Source organism: Gymnoscopelus braueri, assembly GCF_963280865.1.
Source record: "Gymnoscopelus braueri genome assembly, chromosome: 7".
Lineage (NCBI taxonomy): Eukaryota > Metazoa > Chordata > Actinopteri > Myctophiformes > Myctophidae > Gymnoscopelus > Gymnoscopelus braueri.
In genome coordinates, this window is record NC_137608.1 from 58,023,000 (window position 1) to 58,042,651 (window position 19,652).

At 43.6% G+C, this 19,652-nt stretch overlaps 2 protein-coding genes across 2 annotated transcripts in view; one reads left to right on the forward strand and one right to left on the reverse strand.

Annotated features, from left to right (window-relative positions):
• LOC308089175 (NACHT, LRR and PYD domains-containing protein 3-like) overlaps nucleotides 1-19,652 on the reverse strand; it is a gene marked incomplete at its 3' end in the record, with an annotated part of 85,280 nt that overhangs the window by 55,376 nt on the left and 10,252 nt on the right. Inside the window, exon 4 of the mRNA XM_080433739.1 lies at nucleotides 17,833-17,916. Within this exon, the coding sequence (XP_080289865.1) occupies nucleotides 17,833-17,916 (84 nt within the window). The remainder of the gene's footprint in view (nucleotides 1-17,832; nucleotides 17,917-19,652) is intronic.
• LOC308088275 (uncharacterized protein) lies at nucleotides 671-4,686 on the forward strand (the record flags this gene model as incomplete). The annotated part of the gene is made up of 8 exons (XM_080432676.1): nucleotides 671-1,167; nucleotides 2,103-2,204; nucleotides 2,333-2,440; nucleotides 2,555-2,632; nucleotides 2,791-2,865; nucleotides 3,024-3,373; nucleotides 3,917-4,260; nucleotides 4,365-4,686. The coding sequence occupies exons 1-8, from the start codon at nucleotides 765-767 to the stop codon at nucleotides 4,684-4,686; spliced, it is 1,782 nt and encodes a 593-aa protein (XP_080288802.1). The 5' UTR covers nucleotides 671-764.

Consider the following 19,652-nt stretch of genomic DNA (forward strand, 5'->3'; position numbering starts at 1 on the left):
CCACCGAACGCCAACGGCCACAGCCGAAACAACACGAAGCAGCGGCCATTGAAATCAGCCGTCTTTGCTCGCAAAAGTATGTAAGGGATAATGCATGGGGACGTAGTCATTATTCACATTTAAAGCCCTTCAGGGAGATTAACCACCATTATCCCGCTTATTACACGGCTACTTAACTCTTTGAACGCCATTGACTCGAAAACGCGTCAATTGCTACTTAATCCACCCACGCCATCGACGCGTTTGACGCGTTTTGGGGATTGCGGGGTCTTCAACTAGCTGGCACCTTTCCGCATCTTTTGGTGTCTTTGACTCGTCTGGGTCACAAACGGTTAACCAGAAATCACGTGATCAAAACAAAAACACATAAAAGCCTCCCAGGAACTGAGTTCTCTGGTGGTGTAGGTACGTGGATTGAGCAGACAGACGTGAGCAGAGACGGAGAGAGTTGAGACATAGAGAGTTGGGAGACAGAGAGAGAATTTGAGAGAGATAAGACAGATTGGTGAGTTTATTGGAGTTTATAGTGAAGGCAGTTGACAGAAAGAGGAGGGGAAGAGCAGATTGTGTTTGTTGTGTTTGTAAAAAAAAAAAAAAAGGACAAAAAAAGTATTTGTTTAGTTAGTTTAGTGTATGTAAAAGAGATCTGAGAAGAGAGTTTGAAGGAGAGCGGTGCGAGGTGGAGATCAGTGTATTTTGTATTGTAGCCTTTAGTGTATTTTTATAGTTTATTTGTAGTTTAGTTTTATTTAGTAGATAGAGCCATGCCGAGGGCTAAGAAGCAGCTCAAACCACGTCCTCTCCCCGGTTGTAGCAGTAGCTCGTCGGCCGCCGCCGCCACGGCTAACGTCTCCATGCGGCAGTGTACCCTGGAGGAAACTATGCATTTCTGCGACAGAAAAAGTCTTATACCGGAGACCGATTCCGACCTCTCTGAGGACGACGTTCGTCTCGAGAGTGGACCGGTGTGTGTTGGGACCAACACACCTCCACGTCGGAGTAGCAGAACCACCATTGTACCCCCCGATCACCGCAGAGAGGCCGTTGAATCGCCGTACAATTCTTCACAGACCTCCACACTGGCCACAGACGTGGATTCTGCGGATGAATGGTGTCCGATGCGAGAGGAACCAGATCCAGTGAGGAAAGGTTCTTTCCTTGACAGTGGTAAGAACTTTATTCATTTATAGGCCTACTTATCATTCATCTGCTTTATATTGTTCATGTTCAAACCCTACACACACAGGCGCTGTAGCCTGGTCTCCAGAGAAAACGACCCTGTGTGTGTTGCATAAAAATGTACAATTTGAAAATAGCAGATCTACAAGCTTACAACGCGTCGCTTGCGACGCCTTGTGAGCAGATCTACAAGCTCACACGCGATGCGTTGTGAGCTTGTAGATCTGCTATGTTTTATTACACCTCAAAGTTGGAGCCCTCTGTGTGCAAGCGTTTATTTATTCATTCATCTCTTATATATTGTTCATCAGCATCTGCTAAAATTTCGGTTATAGATCTGGGTCACATGGATCTGGGTGCATGGTCTTTTTGTGGGGGTCCCTCATGCCGTTTCACACCAGAAATATAGTACATTGGATGTCCTATGCTAAAGCAAAATGTATATATAATAGCTTGGCCTATGTCATTGGACAGTAAAATAAGCAATACGTTTTCATTACCATGAAAAAATGAACAGGGCCTTGGATGTTGAGCAGGCCATAAAAATGCTTTTTTTGGAGGGGGGAATATACCAGGTGCCATGGGCCCCCCTCCCTGCATGTGCTTGAACTACTGTCATAACAAAGTATGATCAAAGACCTGACCTGACAAAAAAGGTCATGTCATGAAAACAACAACAACAACAACAACAATGTTTAGATCTTCATGAGGTTCTGTCAACAAGCATGTTCACTTACCTTTGATGATGTACATCAAAGGGTGGTGACCTATGCCTGGTAACCTATGTAGGCTACTGTATCTTTTGATGTGTGCTTATTGTAAGTAGCTTTGGAATAAGAGCATCTGCTAAATGGTGAAATTGTAAATTGATTTGATTTTGTGTAAATCATATTTATAACTACCAAAATATCACTGTGATTTAGATGAGGAGGAGGAGGAGTTGGCTGTTGCCCGGGCTAGTGCCAGTTCAAGGGCTACTGCCAGATCTGGTGCCTGGGCTGGTGTTGGAGTTGGCAGTAGTGGAGGTATTATAATTTTACCTTTTAGCATTTACATCATAAGTCATGGACCCAGCCTGAGACATGCTGGGAGTGTAAATCATATGATGATTTTGATCATATTTATAACTACCAAAATGTCACTGTGGTTTTAGATGATGAGGAGGAGGAGTTGGCTGGTGCCAGGACTACTGCCAGTGCCAGGGCTACTGCCAGGGCTCGTGGCAGGGCCTCTGTCAGGGCTGATGCTGCAGTTGGCGGAGGTATTATCATTTTACCTTTTAGCATTTACATCATAAGTCATGGACCCAGCCTGAGACATGCTGGAAGTGTAAATAATGACCAAACTGTTTTATATTTTACTCCTGTGATTTCAGAAGGGGAGATGGAGGGGGAGGAGGAGGAGGAGGAGGAGGAGGAGTGTACCATACCACCTCTGGGCAGGGGCAAGAAAGGTAAGAAAAACGTTTTTGTGCTGAATAGTTCAAACTGTGACACTGACAGACAATAGTATTTATATTTATACTGGAAGCAAGCTAATTATCCATCATTTACCACACAAATGAAAAAATATGTATTGTAAATAGTAATTATGTATTCCTATAATTTACAGGTCGCAAACGGAGCAGAGGTGAGGGGGAGGAGGAGTCGTCGTCTACCGTACCACCTGTTGGCAGTGTAAAGAGAGGTAAGAAAAAGGTTTTTGTGCTGAATAGTTCAAACTGTGACTGTGACAGACAATAGTGTTTATATTTAGACTGGAAGCAAGCTAATTATCCATCACTTACCACACAAATGAAAAAATATGTATTGTAAATAGTAATTATGTATTCCTATAATTTACAGGTCGCAAACAGAGCAGAGGTGCAGCTCGTGGCAGGGCCGGTCGTAGTAGAGGTGCAGGACGTGGCGGAAAAAGTGGAGTTCCAGCTGCAGATCCATGGAAGGAGGAAAACAATGACTTCTTTCCAAGACGCATTCCCTTCACTGCAGACCCTGGACCTCGCGGTGCTGCTCTTGACTCTGTGGAGCCAGTGGACTTCCTGGAGCTTTTCCTGAATGATGTGCTCCTGGAGCATATTGTCACTCAGACAAACCTTTACGCAGAACAGTGCATAACAGCCATCAAAACCATTCTCCCTCATGGAAGACATCATGCATGGAAACCTATTGACCTGTTCGAACTGAAAACATTCGTAGGTCTACATTTTCTCACTGCTGTTGTCCATAAGCCGGAGCTGGAGATGTACTGGTCTACAGAGGAAATCGTAGCGACCCCCTTTTTCAGCAAAGCCATGAGTCGAAACAGGTTTCAGCTTATTTGGAGATTACTGCATTTCATTGACAATACCATTCCCATAGTTGTACCAGAAAATGGTGAAAAAGACAAGATGTTCAAAATCCACCCCGTTTTGGATTTCATTGTCTCCAAATTTCGAGACATGTACCAACCACACCAAAACATTTCCATTGACGAAGGTACACTGTTGTTTCGTGGGCGGCTCAATTTCAAAGTGTACAATCCCCAGAAACCTGTGAAATATGGCATAAAATCATATATCCTGTGCGATTCTGAGAATGGATATTGCTTCAATATGAGGCCATACTGCGGACAGTATATTCCCTTGGTTGACACAGTGGTCTTCCTTTTAGATGGTTTAGCCGGTTCTGGCCACAGATTGTTTATGGACAACTTTTACAACTCTGTAGGGATGTGTGACAAACTGCTAACTCTCCAGACCCATGTCTGTGGTACACTGAGACTGAACCGAGGCGAACCAGAATTCATCCGACAGCTCACTAATGCTGACCTGGGAGTTGGGGATGTCGTTGCAAGGCACAACGACAAGGTGATGGTCTTGGCGTGGCGGGACAAGAGCATCGTGAGAATGGTCTCCACTTTCCATCAGAACGAGCAGGAGAACGTCACAGTGTGGCAGAGAGGCAAGAAGAAGGGTGATCCGAGTGTGCAAGTGGATAAATCGAAGCCCTCTTGTATTGTGTCATACAATAAGTCCATGAACGGGGTTGATAGACTGGACCAGAACATTACCTACTACCCGTTTATCAGAAAGTCCCAAAAGTGGACAAACAAATTTGTAGCCTATTTGTTTGAGATGCGTTTGTCATATATAGGGCCAAACATCCACAGGGCGAGTTCAAATGTCTTCTCTCGTTCATGCAAAGTGTGATAAAGTCATGGACCAGGCCGAGACAAGCTGGTGAGGAAGAAAGGAGGGCCCCTCCTCCACATGCAGAGGCTCCTAGGGCACCAAGGGCACCCTTCCATGACCCTCAGTGCAGGATGGAGGCCAACCTGTCAGGCCATGTACTGGAACAGCTCCCTCCCACCCCCAAATGCAAGGGACCACGCAGGCGATGCAGGGTTTGCAGTAAATCCAGCGACCAGCGGAGCGAGACGAGGTGGTTCTGTAAACGCTGCAAAGTGCCCATGCACCCGGGAGAGTGTTACGCAATGTACCACTCGGTACACTACTCAGCTCACTGAATAGAACATGTACACTACTGAATAGAACTGTCATGTATACAAATCTTTTGAAGATGGCAGATCTACAAGTTCAAGGCGATGCGTTGTGAGCTTGTAGATCGGCTATTTTCAAATAGCCAAGTGTATATAGGGTTGAGTAATAGTAACTAAAGTTTTCAAATATACAATGCTTGTCTATGAGATGTAGTGGAGTAAAAGTACAATGTTTTGTCTCTGACTGTGACACATGACTGACAGCTCATTTGACAGCCCCAGGAAAGTGTGTGCAGGGAACTTTCAATCTAATCTAATGCTGGGGTCCAGGGTCTGCAGCGAAGGGAATGTCTCTTGGGAAAAAAAAGTTGTATGCATTACCTGTACAAAAGATGTAACAATAAAGTAAAACCTTGAACCTCGAATAGTATTTTGTTTTTTATATGTATACTGGAAGCAAGCTAATTATCCTTTTTCTAACTAAATGGTGATGCAGAGTTTTTTACCTGGGTTTTGTGGACACTATTTTGTAGGCTGTCATCATTACCACCATATATATATATTGCCAATTACTATTTTGTAGACTGTTTCATGACATTGATGTAGTGTGTGTGTGTGTGTGTGTGTGTGTGTGTGTGTGTGTGTGTGTGTGTGTGTGTGTGTGTGTTGTGTGTGTGTTTGTATATATATATCTAGTATTTGTGACACAAACAGATATGCAATAGATTTAGTGCACTGAAAGATGCACTGGGCTGACACTTCACAACTGATCTTTGAATGTAAAACTCTGTAAAAAATGACTTACGCAATGTACCACTCGGTACACTACTCAGCTTACTGAATAGAACATGTACACTACTGAATAGAACTGTCATGTATACAAATCTTTTGAAGATGGCAGATCTACAGTACAAGTTCAAGGCGATGCGTTGTGAGCTTGTAGATCGGCTATTTTCGGGCTAACTAAATGGTGATGCATAGTTTTTTACCTGGGTTTTGTGGACACTATTTTGCAGGCCCTGCTATGATTTATAATAACCACTAGATGTCATCATTACCACCATATAACCATATATATTTATTGCCAATTACTATGTTGTAGACTGTTTCATGCCATTGATGTAGTGTGTGTGTGTGTGTGTGTGTGTGTGTGTGTGTGTGTGTGTGTGTGTGTGTGTGTGTGTGTGTGTGTGTGTGTGTGTGTGTGTGTGTGTGTGTGTGTGTGTGTGTGTGTGTGTGTATATATATATATATATATATATATATTTATATATAGTATTTGTGACACAAACAGATATGCAATAGATTTAGTGCACTGAAAGATGCACTGGGCTGACACTTCACAACTGATCTTTGAATGTAAAACTCTGTAAAAAATGACTTTGACTTTTTTTTTTTTGTAATTAGTTTGATAACAATTAAGGTTCACATATCTGATACCACGGAGGAGATGTTTTTTTGAAAAGGGCTGATTTTGCTGAAACCAAGCTCTACTCAACTGCTGATAAGTAAGGAACCGTACATGCTAGCAACTCACTTTTTTCCCCGGGTAAAGTAAACAACCACACCTCTCTTTTGAGATATTTTGTGTAATTTTAGTCAAAACACAACATGTTCTGTGAGTCTCCAAAGATGGGGGAAAATGCTCAGAATCTCTGGCACTGGGCTGACACTTTACTGAAAAACTCTGGCAGTCAAAGAGTTAATAAATACATACATAAATTTACCCAAAAGTAACAACAAAACCAAGTATTTCCTTGCTTACGGCAATGAAAGTATTCCATAACTATTGGGCTGGGCGGACACGTTTGCCTCAGAAAACAAATGACACAATGAAAAAAAAATCGCCCCAAAACACAGTCGCCCCGGGCCAAATCCGGCGGTATTACAGGCAAATCGCCAGTATATACACTGGGGGGGCGACTGTGTTTTGGGGCGACTTTTTTTCATTTCCTCATTTGTTTTCTGAGGCGATATGTCCGTAATTCACGTGCCATGTACATCCCAAAGACAACCTACAATCTACACCAGACTTTTCAAAGCACGCGTATGCGTGGCGCGTACAGCGCGTTTCTTCAGATCCAATTGATATCAATGATAGCGGCTACACCAGGCGCGTGGATACGCGAGTCCCGCATACGCAGGCTTTAAAATAGGACTGGATATAAAAGTGTGTGTGTGCGTAACACCTAATTTTGAGCCACGAGCGCCGTGAAGAAAAGGTCCAGGCTTTTAATGTGTGTGCGACGTGTGTGTGTGTGTGTGTGTGTGTGTGTGTGTGTGTGTGTGTGTGTTGTTGTCACGTTGTGACAAATGCACATTATATTTATCTGCTTGATCTGTGGGTGTTATTATGTCTGATTGATATGTAACATCTGATCTAAGTTTATGCATGTTATTATATACGAGTGATATGTGACATATATGGACATGGAGATATATGGACATTTCCTATTCACTTGAGGGGTAATGGGGCTGAGTGCTGCGGGTGATTGGAACATTGGAGCCACCCGACGTTACAAATAGAGGGTGTGACACGGGGGGAGACCAGATCAAACAAACAACCTGTGTACTAGTGTGAACGGGTGAGAAGAGAGGAGCTCCAATGCGCCAGCGTTACTAGGTCAAGTTATTGTGTTAACTAAAAGTAAGCTGCAGCCAAGAAGCAAGTAATAGCGTGCCCAGCGGAAGAGGAACGTGCCGTTTCTGCCGCGGGGTTTCGAGCGCTGGATTTATGAATGAACCGCCGGTCACCGAGAGGATTCTGACGGAGCCGCGGGTGAGATAACTCCATATTGCTGTTCCGGTGGATTACAATTAGGGGTACCCCGAACTTATTATTATTTGGACTGCGTATCAGAAGACGTTTGCGTTTCGTTTTGGATCAGGACACAATAGACATTATCGGGTCCGCGGATTGAAGAGGCCGTTTGGACTATTACGAGGGGCTGTTTATTATTGTCACGCAAAGCGAGTGAGCGTCTGGTTGCGGTAGTGTTCTGACGTCATCGTGTAATTGTTTATTATTTACGTTTGAACTGGGGGTCGAAGGGGTTTCCGGACAAAGTGTTGATTGTTGATTTGTTGTTTTGGGTGTTTATTGTGTGTATTAGGGAAAGAGATAGGGACAGAAGTCTATTTTAAGAGCCTGCAGTGTACTGTTTATTTGCCATTTGATTTGTGAATTATTATTTTTGTGGCTTAACGATATAAAGTACCTCAGCTAAAATCCTGCCGATCTCGTTGTTTTTCCTTTAGTTAATAATTATCCTTGAGAGTAAAAGGGCGATTGTTACATGTGGTGGCCCGTACGGGGATCGCAGGTATAAAAGTAAATAGCTAAAGCCACAATTTAATATTTGTTGTCAAAAGGTAAAGTAAAAAATACACTGTAAAAAAAGTACTGGGTTAAAAACGGGATAAAAGAAAGGGGAAAGCACAATGATACAAAATGAGGAAAAATCAAAGCAGGTAGTTGAGGCGGCAGCCTACTTTGAGGAAAGTGAGGGCCCTGATTTCACACTGCAGCAACAATTGGCCTTAATAAAGGACGAGTTGCAAACCTGCAAAAATGAAGTGCAGCAGGTCAGAGGGGAATTTGATGAAGCAAGGGAGAGTACTATTAACAGGGAGGAGAGCCTAAGGGGGTACCTAGATTGGAGGATGTTGGAGTTGGGAGACTCTCATAAAAAACTCAGTCGAGCAACTCCGGAAAGAAGTGGTTGAACGTTGGATGAGGAGAGAGGAGAAATGGGGCGAGGAGGTGGCGAAGGTGAAAAGAGCCTGTATATCATCACACCTAAGCTCCCAAACTCCACGAAACCCAGACATTCGTTTCCATGGAACATGTACTCCTCGAGGTCGTCCCACCAGTACTCCCTACAGTCAGCCCGCCGGTGCATCGCAGGGGCCACCCACTATTGTCTCCCATGGCCGGTCCTCCAGCAACTGCAGGAAGAAGATCAACCGACAAGGCGCCTCGCAGCCACCGCCCAACCTGGCGTCGGCGCAGATGTGTGAGGTTGTGCCGGGGTTACCATCGAGGGGCGGTGACGGTGTCACTCTGGGACCCCGATCCCGAAGTGTCCCACCGGAGGTGGAGTGCCTGGTCCGGAAGTGGCCGTCGGGGTTAACCCTTGTGGGCCTAGCCAGGGCTCAGCGTGCAGACCCCAGAGTCAGAGGTCTACGTGAAAACTTAGAACAGTCCGGCCAGCGAACGGATCGCATAGGCCATGAGGAGATCCAGGGGATCCTGTATCGAAGGCAGCCGACCGGAGACGGTGGACTGAAATATCAGGTGGTGGTGCCTGACAACCAGGTCCACTGTGTCCTGGAATATTTCCATGACCGCCCCACGAGTGGTCATCCAGGTCGGCTAAAAACTCTCCTTCGAATCCTTGAGGTGGCCTGGTGGCCGACGATCCGCAGACAGGTGTGGGAGTACGTTGAGAGGTGTCACGTTTGTCTGCAAGGCAAGCCGGAGAATCGTAAGCCGTTCGCCCGACTACCGTCCACTAAGGCTGACCAGGCAGGAGAGGTCCTGGGGATCGGCTCTGCAGGGCCGTTCCCGAGGAGTAAGAAGAAGAACACCATGCTGCTGGTCACCATTGACTATAACACCAAGTGGGCCATGGTCAAAGAAGTTAAACGGAGGGTGGATGTCTCTCACACCAGGCAAGCCAAGTACGATGGTGCCTGGCGGAACACGCGCAGTTCCAGCCAGGCGATTTGTTCTGGGCGAGAAAACATCCACTTTCAAAAGCAATCAGAAGCAGACTCCTCAAAGCTAGTGCCCCCGAAAAGGTCAGGTCCAGCTAGAGAGCGAGTCAGAGAGGCCCTAAAAATTACAGAGTGAAATGGAAAGAGTAAAAAGTGGATACATTTTAACGTGGTCAACCTCAACCCCTCCTTTGGGAGGACTTGGAAAAATAGCTTCCAGCTGGGGGGGGGGGGACTGTGACAAATGCACATTATATTTATTATATTTATCTGCTTGATCTGTGGGTGTTATTATGTCTGATTGATATGTAACATCTGATCTAAGTTTATGCATGTTATTATATACGAGTGATATGTGACATATATGGACATGGAGATATATGGACATTTCCTATTCACTTGAGGGGTAATGGGGCTGAGTGCTGCGGGTGATTGGAACATTGGAGCCACCCGACGTTACAAATAGAGGGTGTGACACGGGGGGAGACCAGATCAAACAAACAACCTGTGTACTAGTGTGAACGGGTGAGAAGAGAGGAGCTCCAATGCGCCAGCGTTACTAGGTCAAGTTATTGTGTTAACTAAAAGTAAGCTGCAGCCAAGAAGCAAGTAATAGCGTGCCCAGCGGAAGAGGAACGTGCCGTTTCTGCCGCGGGGTTTCGAGCGCTGGATTTATGAATGAACCGCCGGTCACCGAGAGGATTCTGACGGAGCCGCGGGTGAGATAACTCCATATTGCTGTTCCGGTGGATTACAATTAGGGGTACCCCGAACTTATTATTATTTGGACTGCGTATCAGAAGTCGTTTGCGTTTCGTTTTGGATCAGGACACAATAGACATTATCGGGTCCGCGGATTGAAGAGGCCGTTTGGACTATTACGAGGGGCTGTTTATTATTGTCACGCAAAGCGAGTGAGCGTCTGGTTGCGGTAGTGTTCTGACGTCATCGTGTAATTGTTTATTATTTACGTTTGAACTGGGGGTCGAAGGGGTTTCCGGACAAAGTGTTGATTGTTGATTTGTTGTTTTGGGTGTTTATTGTGTGTATTAGGGAAAGAGATAGGGACAGAAGTCTATTTTAAGAGCCTGCAGTGTACTGTTTATTTGCCATTTGATTTGTGAATTATTATTTTTGTGGCTTAACGATATAAAGTACCTCAGCTAAAATCCTGCCGATCTCGTTGTTTTTCCTTTAGTTAATAATTATCCTTGAGAGTAAAAGGGCGATTGTTACAACGTGACCACTACTAGCCAACCAACAGCCTGGACTACATTCAGTGTTGCCAGATTGTGCGCGAGAAACAAGCTACCATCCATGTTTATGCACAAACAACAGACAAAGACGGCGACCGAACGTGTGCGGTGTGGGGGGGGGGGGGGAGATGACGTGTTTCGGTATCACATTAGTTTGTCTGCTAAATACTTTGGACATCTCTAGACAGCAGAAGCCAGTTGTGGAAGTCAAGAAAGTAATCCATTATCCATGCAAGTTTAACGTCAGCGAACTTGCAACATTCTGTTGCACGGGTGTCTGTTACTACAGAATATGCATCAACATGCATATTATTATTTATAATTACTTATCTCAGTATTAAAAAAATCAAGACAACACGTGTAGTCGTAGGCTACTCTTAATAAATAAAAGTTTGATTTCCCAGTAGACTTGTATTGTCTTTTTTTTTACAGGTTCATTGAAAAAATCGGACAGAACCATCTTGATCACTTGACTATAGAGATAATGGGTACCGATTTGCATGATGATTGGACAACATTTGTAGGAGTAATACAACAAAGAAAAGTTTTGAAAAAATCGGCCTCCTGGTGGCGCTATAATAGGGCAATGTTAAAGGGTGGCATTTGTTCTTCAACTTAGTGCGAATGTGCTTGTAAAGCGTCACCTCAATCGGACGCTGCGTTCATGATTTGTGTCATTTTGTTCAAAACGGGACACTTCTGCAAACTTTAGATGTCATTGTTAGCCAATCAGGATGAAATATGAAAAATCAAACAGTTCCATCTTGATCACATGACTATAGAGATCATGTGTACCGATTTGTGTGAAATTTGGATAAAAGGCTTAATATCCAAAAATGTGTTTTACATAAGTCGGCCTGTTGGTGGCGCTATAAAAGGCAAATGTGAAAAATGCAGGGCGGATGTTTTTCCTTGGCCTCTAGGGAGTGTGCTTGCAAAGTTTCACGCAGATCGGTGCAGTTATAGTTAAAAACACAAATCAGCCTTTTATAGCGCCACCATGAGGCTGATTTGAAAAATGGCAGGTGGCATTTCTTCCTCGGCCTAGTGGGAATGTGTGTGTGCAATTTTATGGAAATGGCTAGCTGCGTTCATGATTTGAGGCAGTTTGTTCAAAACGACCAATCCTGCAAACTTTGGAAGCCAACCTTAACCAATGAGGATGGAATATGGGGAATTGGACAGATCAGGGTTGATCACATGACTATAGAGATACTGTGTACCGATTTACATGAGTTTTGGTTAAAAACTGTGACAGGCCCATGTGAAAAATGTGGGGCAGAGGTTCTAAATTGGCATCCAGGGAGTGGGTGTGCACAGTTTCGCAGCGACCGGGTCAACGGTGCCGGAGATTAGCTGGTAACACACAGACAGGACGGACGGACGGACGGACGGACAGGGGCGAAAACATACTCTCTCGCCATGCCTTTCGGCCTGGCGGAGACAATAAAAGCCTGGAGATCGGGGCTAGTGTCGCCCAAGCGGGCCATCTCAGCCAAAGTGTCACATAATAATGAAAATAGGCTATGACGCCTTAATGTCACTGCAGAGGCTCAGACGCACCTCCAGTGTCCGCACGGTATTCATTTATAATAGCCTACTGTAGGTTACTGTATGTTGATCACATGAACACCACACACAATACAATAGCCTAATAAGTCTTACCATCTAATGAGGAAACTAGTGGATGAAAGCTGTGTCCAGGAGAGCCATTCCCCATTCCGACGTTGGACAGTGATATATTAATCCAAAATTAACTAATTTAATCAATAAGTAATCAATAAGCTCTAGTCCATAATCGATAGCAGCGTTCCACTTGTAGCTATGCCCTGGATTTCAACATCATCTTTTTAACTCTGTAAAGGTGAGCAATGTTCAGTAGAAAAGGCTTATATAATATCCTTTCCATGTTTATAGTCTATTATTTGGTGGTGGGGTTAGCTGTAAACTTCTTTAGTCTCATCACACATGATGAGAGCATTATGTTCAGCTGATCCCCGCTTCCATACAGAGCAGATGTACAAGTTAACTGTCAAGGCTTCCAGACAGAGCAGATGTACAAGTTAACTGTCAAGGCTTCCAGACAGAGCAGATGTACAAGTTAACTGTCAAGGCTTCCAGACAGAGCAGATGTACAAGTTAACTGTCAAGGTGATGTGACGCCCACATCTGTTTTTTTTAAACGAGAGACGATGTTGAACTTCTCCACACCACCAGTGTTGCCAGATTTTGTGAGAGAAATAAGCAACCACATCTAGGAAAACAAGCCCCAAAGAAGCAACTATGACACTAAGCCATTATGAACACTTTAATTAAAACTATATACTGAATACATTGAAATTCGATGCTGTATACATTGAAAATAGACGATCTACAAGCCAATCTACAAGCAAATTGAAAATAGCTGATCTACAAGCTCACAACGCTTCGCGATGCGACGCGCTGTGAGCTTGTAGATCTGCTATTTTTTTTAAATCTTGAAATAAAATGTGGAATATTTGGAAGATTTCTAAAGCATTCTAACACAAATCTACTACGGGGCTCCAGCTGGCACAAAACATTTTCAGATGGGGGTTATAGGGACAAATTAGCCTTTATTAATTTGGGGGTCCATGACATGTAAATATTTGAGAATCACCAGTTAAAATAATTGAACAATTGTGAAGCAAGCCCAAATAAGCAACTACACTTTAGAAACAAGCCCAAAAAACTGCACCCCGCAACTACCAATATTAACAAGCAACTTCACAGAAAAATAAGCCCAAATTCCCTTATAATAAGCGGACATGGCAACACTGTTCGGTACGGTGAAGTTGAAGTTGGATTTTCATTTCCTGTTGCCTTTTATGGTGTGAAAAGGGGAGTGGAACAATGCGAATTAACTTCTCGGGAACGCGCTTGACGTTTTATGACCAGCTGGCAGCCGTCATAATATACACCTGTGATCCGCACGTTTGAGGCATCTAGATTCTACACCCCTTTGTGAATTGCAAGTCAGTTTGTGCTTAAATGAAGTTCGTAAAGGAGGTCGTATTTTCAGTAAGCACAAAATGACTTGCAATTCTCAAAGGGGTTTGTATATCCCTGAGATGTGCGTATGACCAGGTGTAGGACATGATTAATCTGGAAGGCTGCATCCAACAGCATCCAACTTCAACGTCACCGTGCTGAACAGTGTTGCCATGTCCGCTTATTATAAGCAAATTTGGGCGTATTTTTCTGTAAAGTTGGTTGTAAATATTGGTAGCTGTGGGGTGCAGTTTTTTGGGCTTGTTTCTAAAGTGTAGTTCATTATTTGGGCTTGCTTCACAATTGTTCAATTATTTTAACCGGTGGTTCTCAAATATTTTTATGTCATGGACCCCCAAGTTAATATGTAGGCTAATGTATCCCTATAACCCCCATCTGAAAATGTTTTGTGCCAGCTGGAGCCCCTTACCAGATTTGTGTTGATAGAATGTTTCCAAATATTCCACATTTTATTTTTTTTATTTTTTAAATAGCAGATCTACAAGCTCACAACGCATCGCATCACAAAGCGCTGTGAGCTTGTAGATTGGATTGTAGATCGGCTATCTCCAATGTATACAGTATATAATTTCAATGTATACTGTATATATAGGTTTACAGTTCTCATATGGCATATGGTTTACCGTTCTTTTGGGCTTATTTTCATAGACCTGGTTGCTTCTATATATCTCTCACAAAATCTGGCAACCGGTGCTGCAGGAGTTAACTTCTCGTCCAAACTTACAGATGTCGGCCGCATTGCCTTGACACTGACAGACAACTTGAACATCATTCTGATCTGTCTGGAAGCGAGTCCCACTATTGCTCGATGGATCAGCTGAACGTAATGTGTAATGTTTACAAGGTTTAACCCCGCCAGCAAATAATAGACTAATAACCTGGAAAGGATATTTTATAAGCCTTTTCTACTGAACATTGCTCACGTTTACCGAGGTAAAAAGATGATGTTGAAATCCAGGGCATACAAGTGGAACGCTGCTATCCGATTATGGACCAGAGCTTATTGATTACTTATTGATTAAATTAGTTAATTTTGGATTAATATATCACTGTCCTACGTCGGAATGGGGAATGGATCTTCTGGACACAGCTTTCATAAACTAGTTTTCTCATCATATGGTAAGATGTATTAGGCTATTGTGTGTGGTGTTCATGTGATCAATATACAGTAGCCTAGCCTACAGTATTATGAATTAATACCCGCGGAGCGGACACTGGAGGTGCGTCTGTGCCTCTGCAGTGACATTATGGCATCATAGCCAATTTTCATTATTACGTGACACTTTAGCTGAGAGGGCCCGCTTGGCCGACACTGGCAAACAGGCTGAGGGACCTAATAATTCAGTTCTAAATGCGATAGCCTAGAAAATAAATACAAAGCGGTGGAATCTACATCATGTCTATATTATGCATAGGCTACAAGCAATACATCGTTTTTTTATTTATATATTTCTTTATGTGTTGACAAAAGTTGGCCACATATGTATTTTATTTGAGGTTTGGCACTGTTGTAATTGATTTTGGCATGAAGAATAAAGCATTCTAAAGACATACGCACATTTCAGCCCTGGTAAGACAGCCTCTGGGCTGACTTGAGAACGTGCGCACCTCACGCTCAAACACAGACCAAAAAACATTAATGAATCTGACTGCAGCTGTAGGATTTGTCTTAATGCCGGTAAGTACAAAATATGGTTGTAAATTGCTTAGTGAATCGGGGCCATTGTTCTTTAGATCTAATACTTTTGTTACTGTTATGCCTCTTTATATATTCACATGCATTAAATTAAGAGTTCATATAGCCATAAGAGAAATATGAATGTATCACCTCTGTATAATTCATTATTAAACTATGATATTGTATAATACCCTGCTTTACTTTATTTATTTATTGTACTGTTACTACAATGTTAAACAACGTACATAAAAAATATTAGATGTTTCAGATTATACAAACAATAAACAGTCTTTCATTTCATTAAGTGTGAGTGGAGGACCAACATCTCATGATATAAGGTGTATTGATATTAAAGTAGTTCCATGTGTTGTGTGCAGTGTTGGGCCACGTAGTGCCTAAATTCTAGATGTGAGGGCCGTGTAGCAGCCTGAACTCTAGACGTGAGGGCCACGTAGCAGCACAAACTCTAGATGTGAGGGCCACGTAACAGCCTGAACTCTAGATGTGAGGGCCACGTAACATCCTGAACTCTAGATGTGAGGGCCACATAGCAGCCTGAACTCTAGATGTGAGGGCCATGTAACAGCCTGAATTCTAGATGTTGGGGCCATGTAACATCCTGAACTCTAGATGTGAGGGCCACGTAACAACCTGAACTCTAGATGTTAGGGCCATATATCAGCCTGAACTCTAGATGTGAGGGCCACGTAGCAGCCTGAACTCTAGATGTGAGGGCCATGTAACATCCTGAACTCTAGATGTTGGAGCCATGTAACAGCCTGAACTCTAGATGTGAGGGCCACGTAACAACCTGAACTCTAGATGTTAGGGCCATATATCAGCCTGAACTCTAGATGTGAGGGCCACGTAACAACCTGAACTCTAGATGTTGGAGCCATGTAACAGCCTGAACTCTAGATGTGAGGGCCACGTAACAACCTGAACTCTAGATGTTAGGGCCATATATCAGCCTGAACTCTAGATGTGAGGGCCAGGTAACATCCTGAACTCTAGATGTTAGGGCCATATATCAGCCTGAACTCTAGATGTGAGGGCCAAGTAGCGACCTGAACTCTAGATTTGAGGGCCACGTAGCAGCTTGAACTCTAGATGTGAGGGCCACTCATTAGCTTGAACTCTATATGAGGGCCACGTAGCGGCCTTAACTCTAGATGTGAGGGCCACTCATTAGCTTGAACTCTATATGAGGGCCACGTAGCGGCCTTAACTCTAGATGTGAGTAACACGTAGCAGCTTGAACTCTAGATGTGAGGGCTACGTAGCAGCCTGAACTCTAGATGTGAGGGCTACGTAGCAGCCTGAACTCTAGATGTGAGGGCCACGTAGCGGCCTTAACTCTAGATGTGAGTAACACGTAGCAGCTTGAACTCTAGATGTGAGGGCTACGTAGCAGCCTGAACTCTAGATGTGAGGGCTACGTAGCAGCCTGAACTCTAGATGTGAGGGCTACGTAGCAGCTTGAACTCTAGATGTGAGGGCTACGTAGCAGCCTGAACTCTAGATGTGAGGGCCACGTAGCGGCCTTAACTCTAGATGTGAGGGCCATTGCTATTTTTGGCTAGTGTTCCCCTTAGAATATGGACGCTGGGGTTCAAGTGGTTTATTGAATACATCTATTCATAGTTTCATCTCACCTTCAGCTGTAGAGACTTTTGTACTTGTTGAAGTTGAACTTGTTGGGTCGGCGTTTGTAGCTTCTTGCTGGTCTGATGTTACAACTATTGTGTCGGAAAAGACAACAGACATAAGAAACCTGCTTATTACCTCCCTGTAATTATCCTGACATTAGATTGATATTATTTGTGTTTTAGCAATTTTAAGTATTAGGAAAGATAACCAGGCACTCAAATGAGTAAAAAGCTTGCTGCGCTCCAGGAAATCTAGAAGGTGTTCTCTCACCCCACGTAGCAGCTCAAACTTTAGATGTGAGGGACACGTAGCAGCCTGAGTTCTAGATGTGAGGGCCACGTAACATTCTGAACTCTAGCTGTTAGTGCCATATATCAGCCTGAACTCTAGATGTGAGGGCCACGTAGCAGCCTGAACTCTAGATGTGAGGAACACGTTTCAGCCTGAACTCTAGATTTGAGGGCCACGCAGCAGCTTGAATTCTAGATGTGAGGGCCACTCAGCAGCTTGAACTCTATATGAGGGCCACGTAGTGACCTGAACTCTAGATGTGAGGGCTACATAAAGGCCTGAACTCTAGATGTGAGGGCCACGTAGTGACCTGAACTCTAGATGTGAGGGCCGTGTAGCAGCCTGAACTCTAGATGTGAGGGCCACTTAGCAGCTTGAACTCTAGATTTGAGGGCCACGTAGCAGCCTGAACTCTAGATGTGAGGGCCACCTAGCTACATGAACTCTAGATGTGAGGGCCGCTGCTATTTTTGGCTAATGTTCCCCTAGAAAATGGATTCTGGGGTTCAAGTGGTTTATTGAATACATCTATGCATGGTGTCATCTCACCTTCAGCTGTAGAGACTCTTGTACTTGTTGACGTTGAACTTGGTGGGTCAGCGTCTGTAGCTTCATGCTGGTCTGATGTTACAACTATTGTGTAAGAAAAGACAACAGACATAAGAAATCTGCTATTACCTCCCAGTAATTATCCTGACATTAGATTGATATTATTTGAGTTTTAGCAATTTACAGTAGCAGGAAAGATGACCAGGCACTCAAATGAGTAAAACGTCTGAACCAAACTATAATAACGTCTGGGTGCTCAGGGCTTGATTTGTGCCGGAGCTCGACTCCATAACCTGCGTGCTGCGTTCCGGGTAAATCTAGAAGGTGTTCTCACACCTCACATAGTGACCTGAACTCTAGATATGAGGGCCACGCAGTGACCTGAACTCTAGATGTGAGGGCCTCATAGAGACCTGAACTCTAGATGTGAGGGCCACGTAGTGACCTGAGCTCTAGATGTGAGGGCCTCGTAGCAACCTGAACTCTAGATGCGAGGGCCACTGCTATTCTAGGCTAATATTCGCCTTAGAATATGGATTCTGGGGTTCAAGTGGTTTATTGAATACATCTATTCATAGTGTCATCTCACCTTCAGCTGTAGAGACTTTTGTACTTGTTGACGTTGATCTTGAATTTGGTGGGTCAGTGTCTGTAGCTTCATGCTGGTCTGTTGTTACAACTATTGTGTCAGAAAAGACAACATACATAAGAAACCTGATATTACCTCCCAGTAATTATCTTGACATTAGAATGATTTTATTTGAGAGAAATGTACAGTAGCAGGAAAGATAACCAGGCACTGAAATGAGTAAAAAATCTGAGACAAACTATAATAACGTCTGGATGCTCAGGGCTTCATTTGTACCGGAGCTTGACTCAAGAACCTGCCTGCTGCGCTACAGGAAATGTAGGAGGTGTTCTGTCACCTCAGATGCATGTACCATTTTTATGTATACATTTTTATTTAGCTTTCACATTTCCCCTCAATTTCCCTTCCAGTGATTGAAAAGGACCATGGATGAAATGAAACTGACTATGTTTGTAAATCACCACAATAACCACTATTATTCACTATTAGAAAAAATGGTTGCGTCTGTGAGCCAGATGATCTGACTCCTACACTCACTACATTAGTTACAGAGGGCTCTGCAAATAATGCAAAGACCCCGCCTCCCCCCTCATGTGAACGCAAGGCCCCGCCTCCCCCTCATGTCAACGCAAGGCCCCGCCTCCCCCTCATGTCAACGCAAGGCCCCGCCTCCCCCTCATGTCAACGCAAGGCCCCGCCTCCCCCTCACGTCAAAGCAAGTTCCAGCAGCCATAACAGAAATATGAATGTCACCTCTGTCTAATTCATTATTAAACTATGATAATAATGGTTTACCCAACAACGTACATCAAAATATTAGACATTTCAGATTATAAAAACAATAAACAGTCTTTCATTTCATTAAGTGTGAGTGGAGGACCAACATCTCATGATATAAGGTGTATTGATATTATAGTAGTTCCATTTGTATACACTGTGTGCAGTGTTGGGCAATATTACTCTATTAGATAAGTAATATATACTAATTACTTATCATTCCTTCTAAAAAGCCATAATGATAAATGGACTGCATTTATAAAGTGCTTTTCTCCAAAGCACTTTACAATACAATGTACTTCACATTCACTTATTCACACACACATTCAGACATACAGTACATTCAGACATTCACACACATGCACACACACACACACACACACACACACACACACACACACACACACACACATACACATACACATACACATACACATACGCACACGCATACATT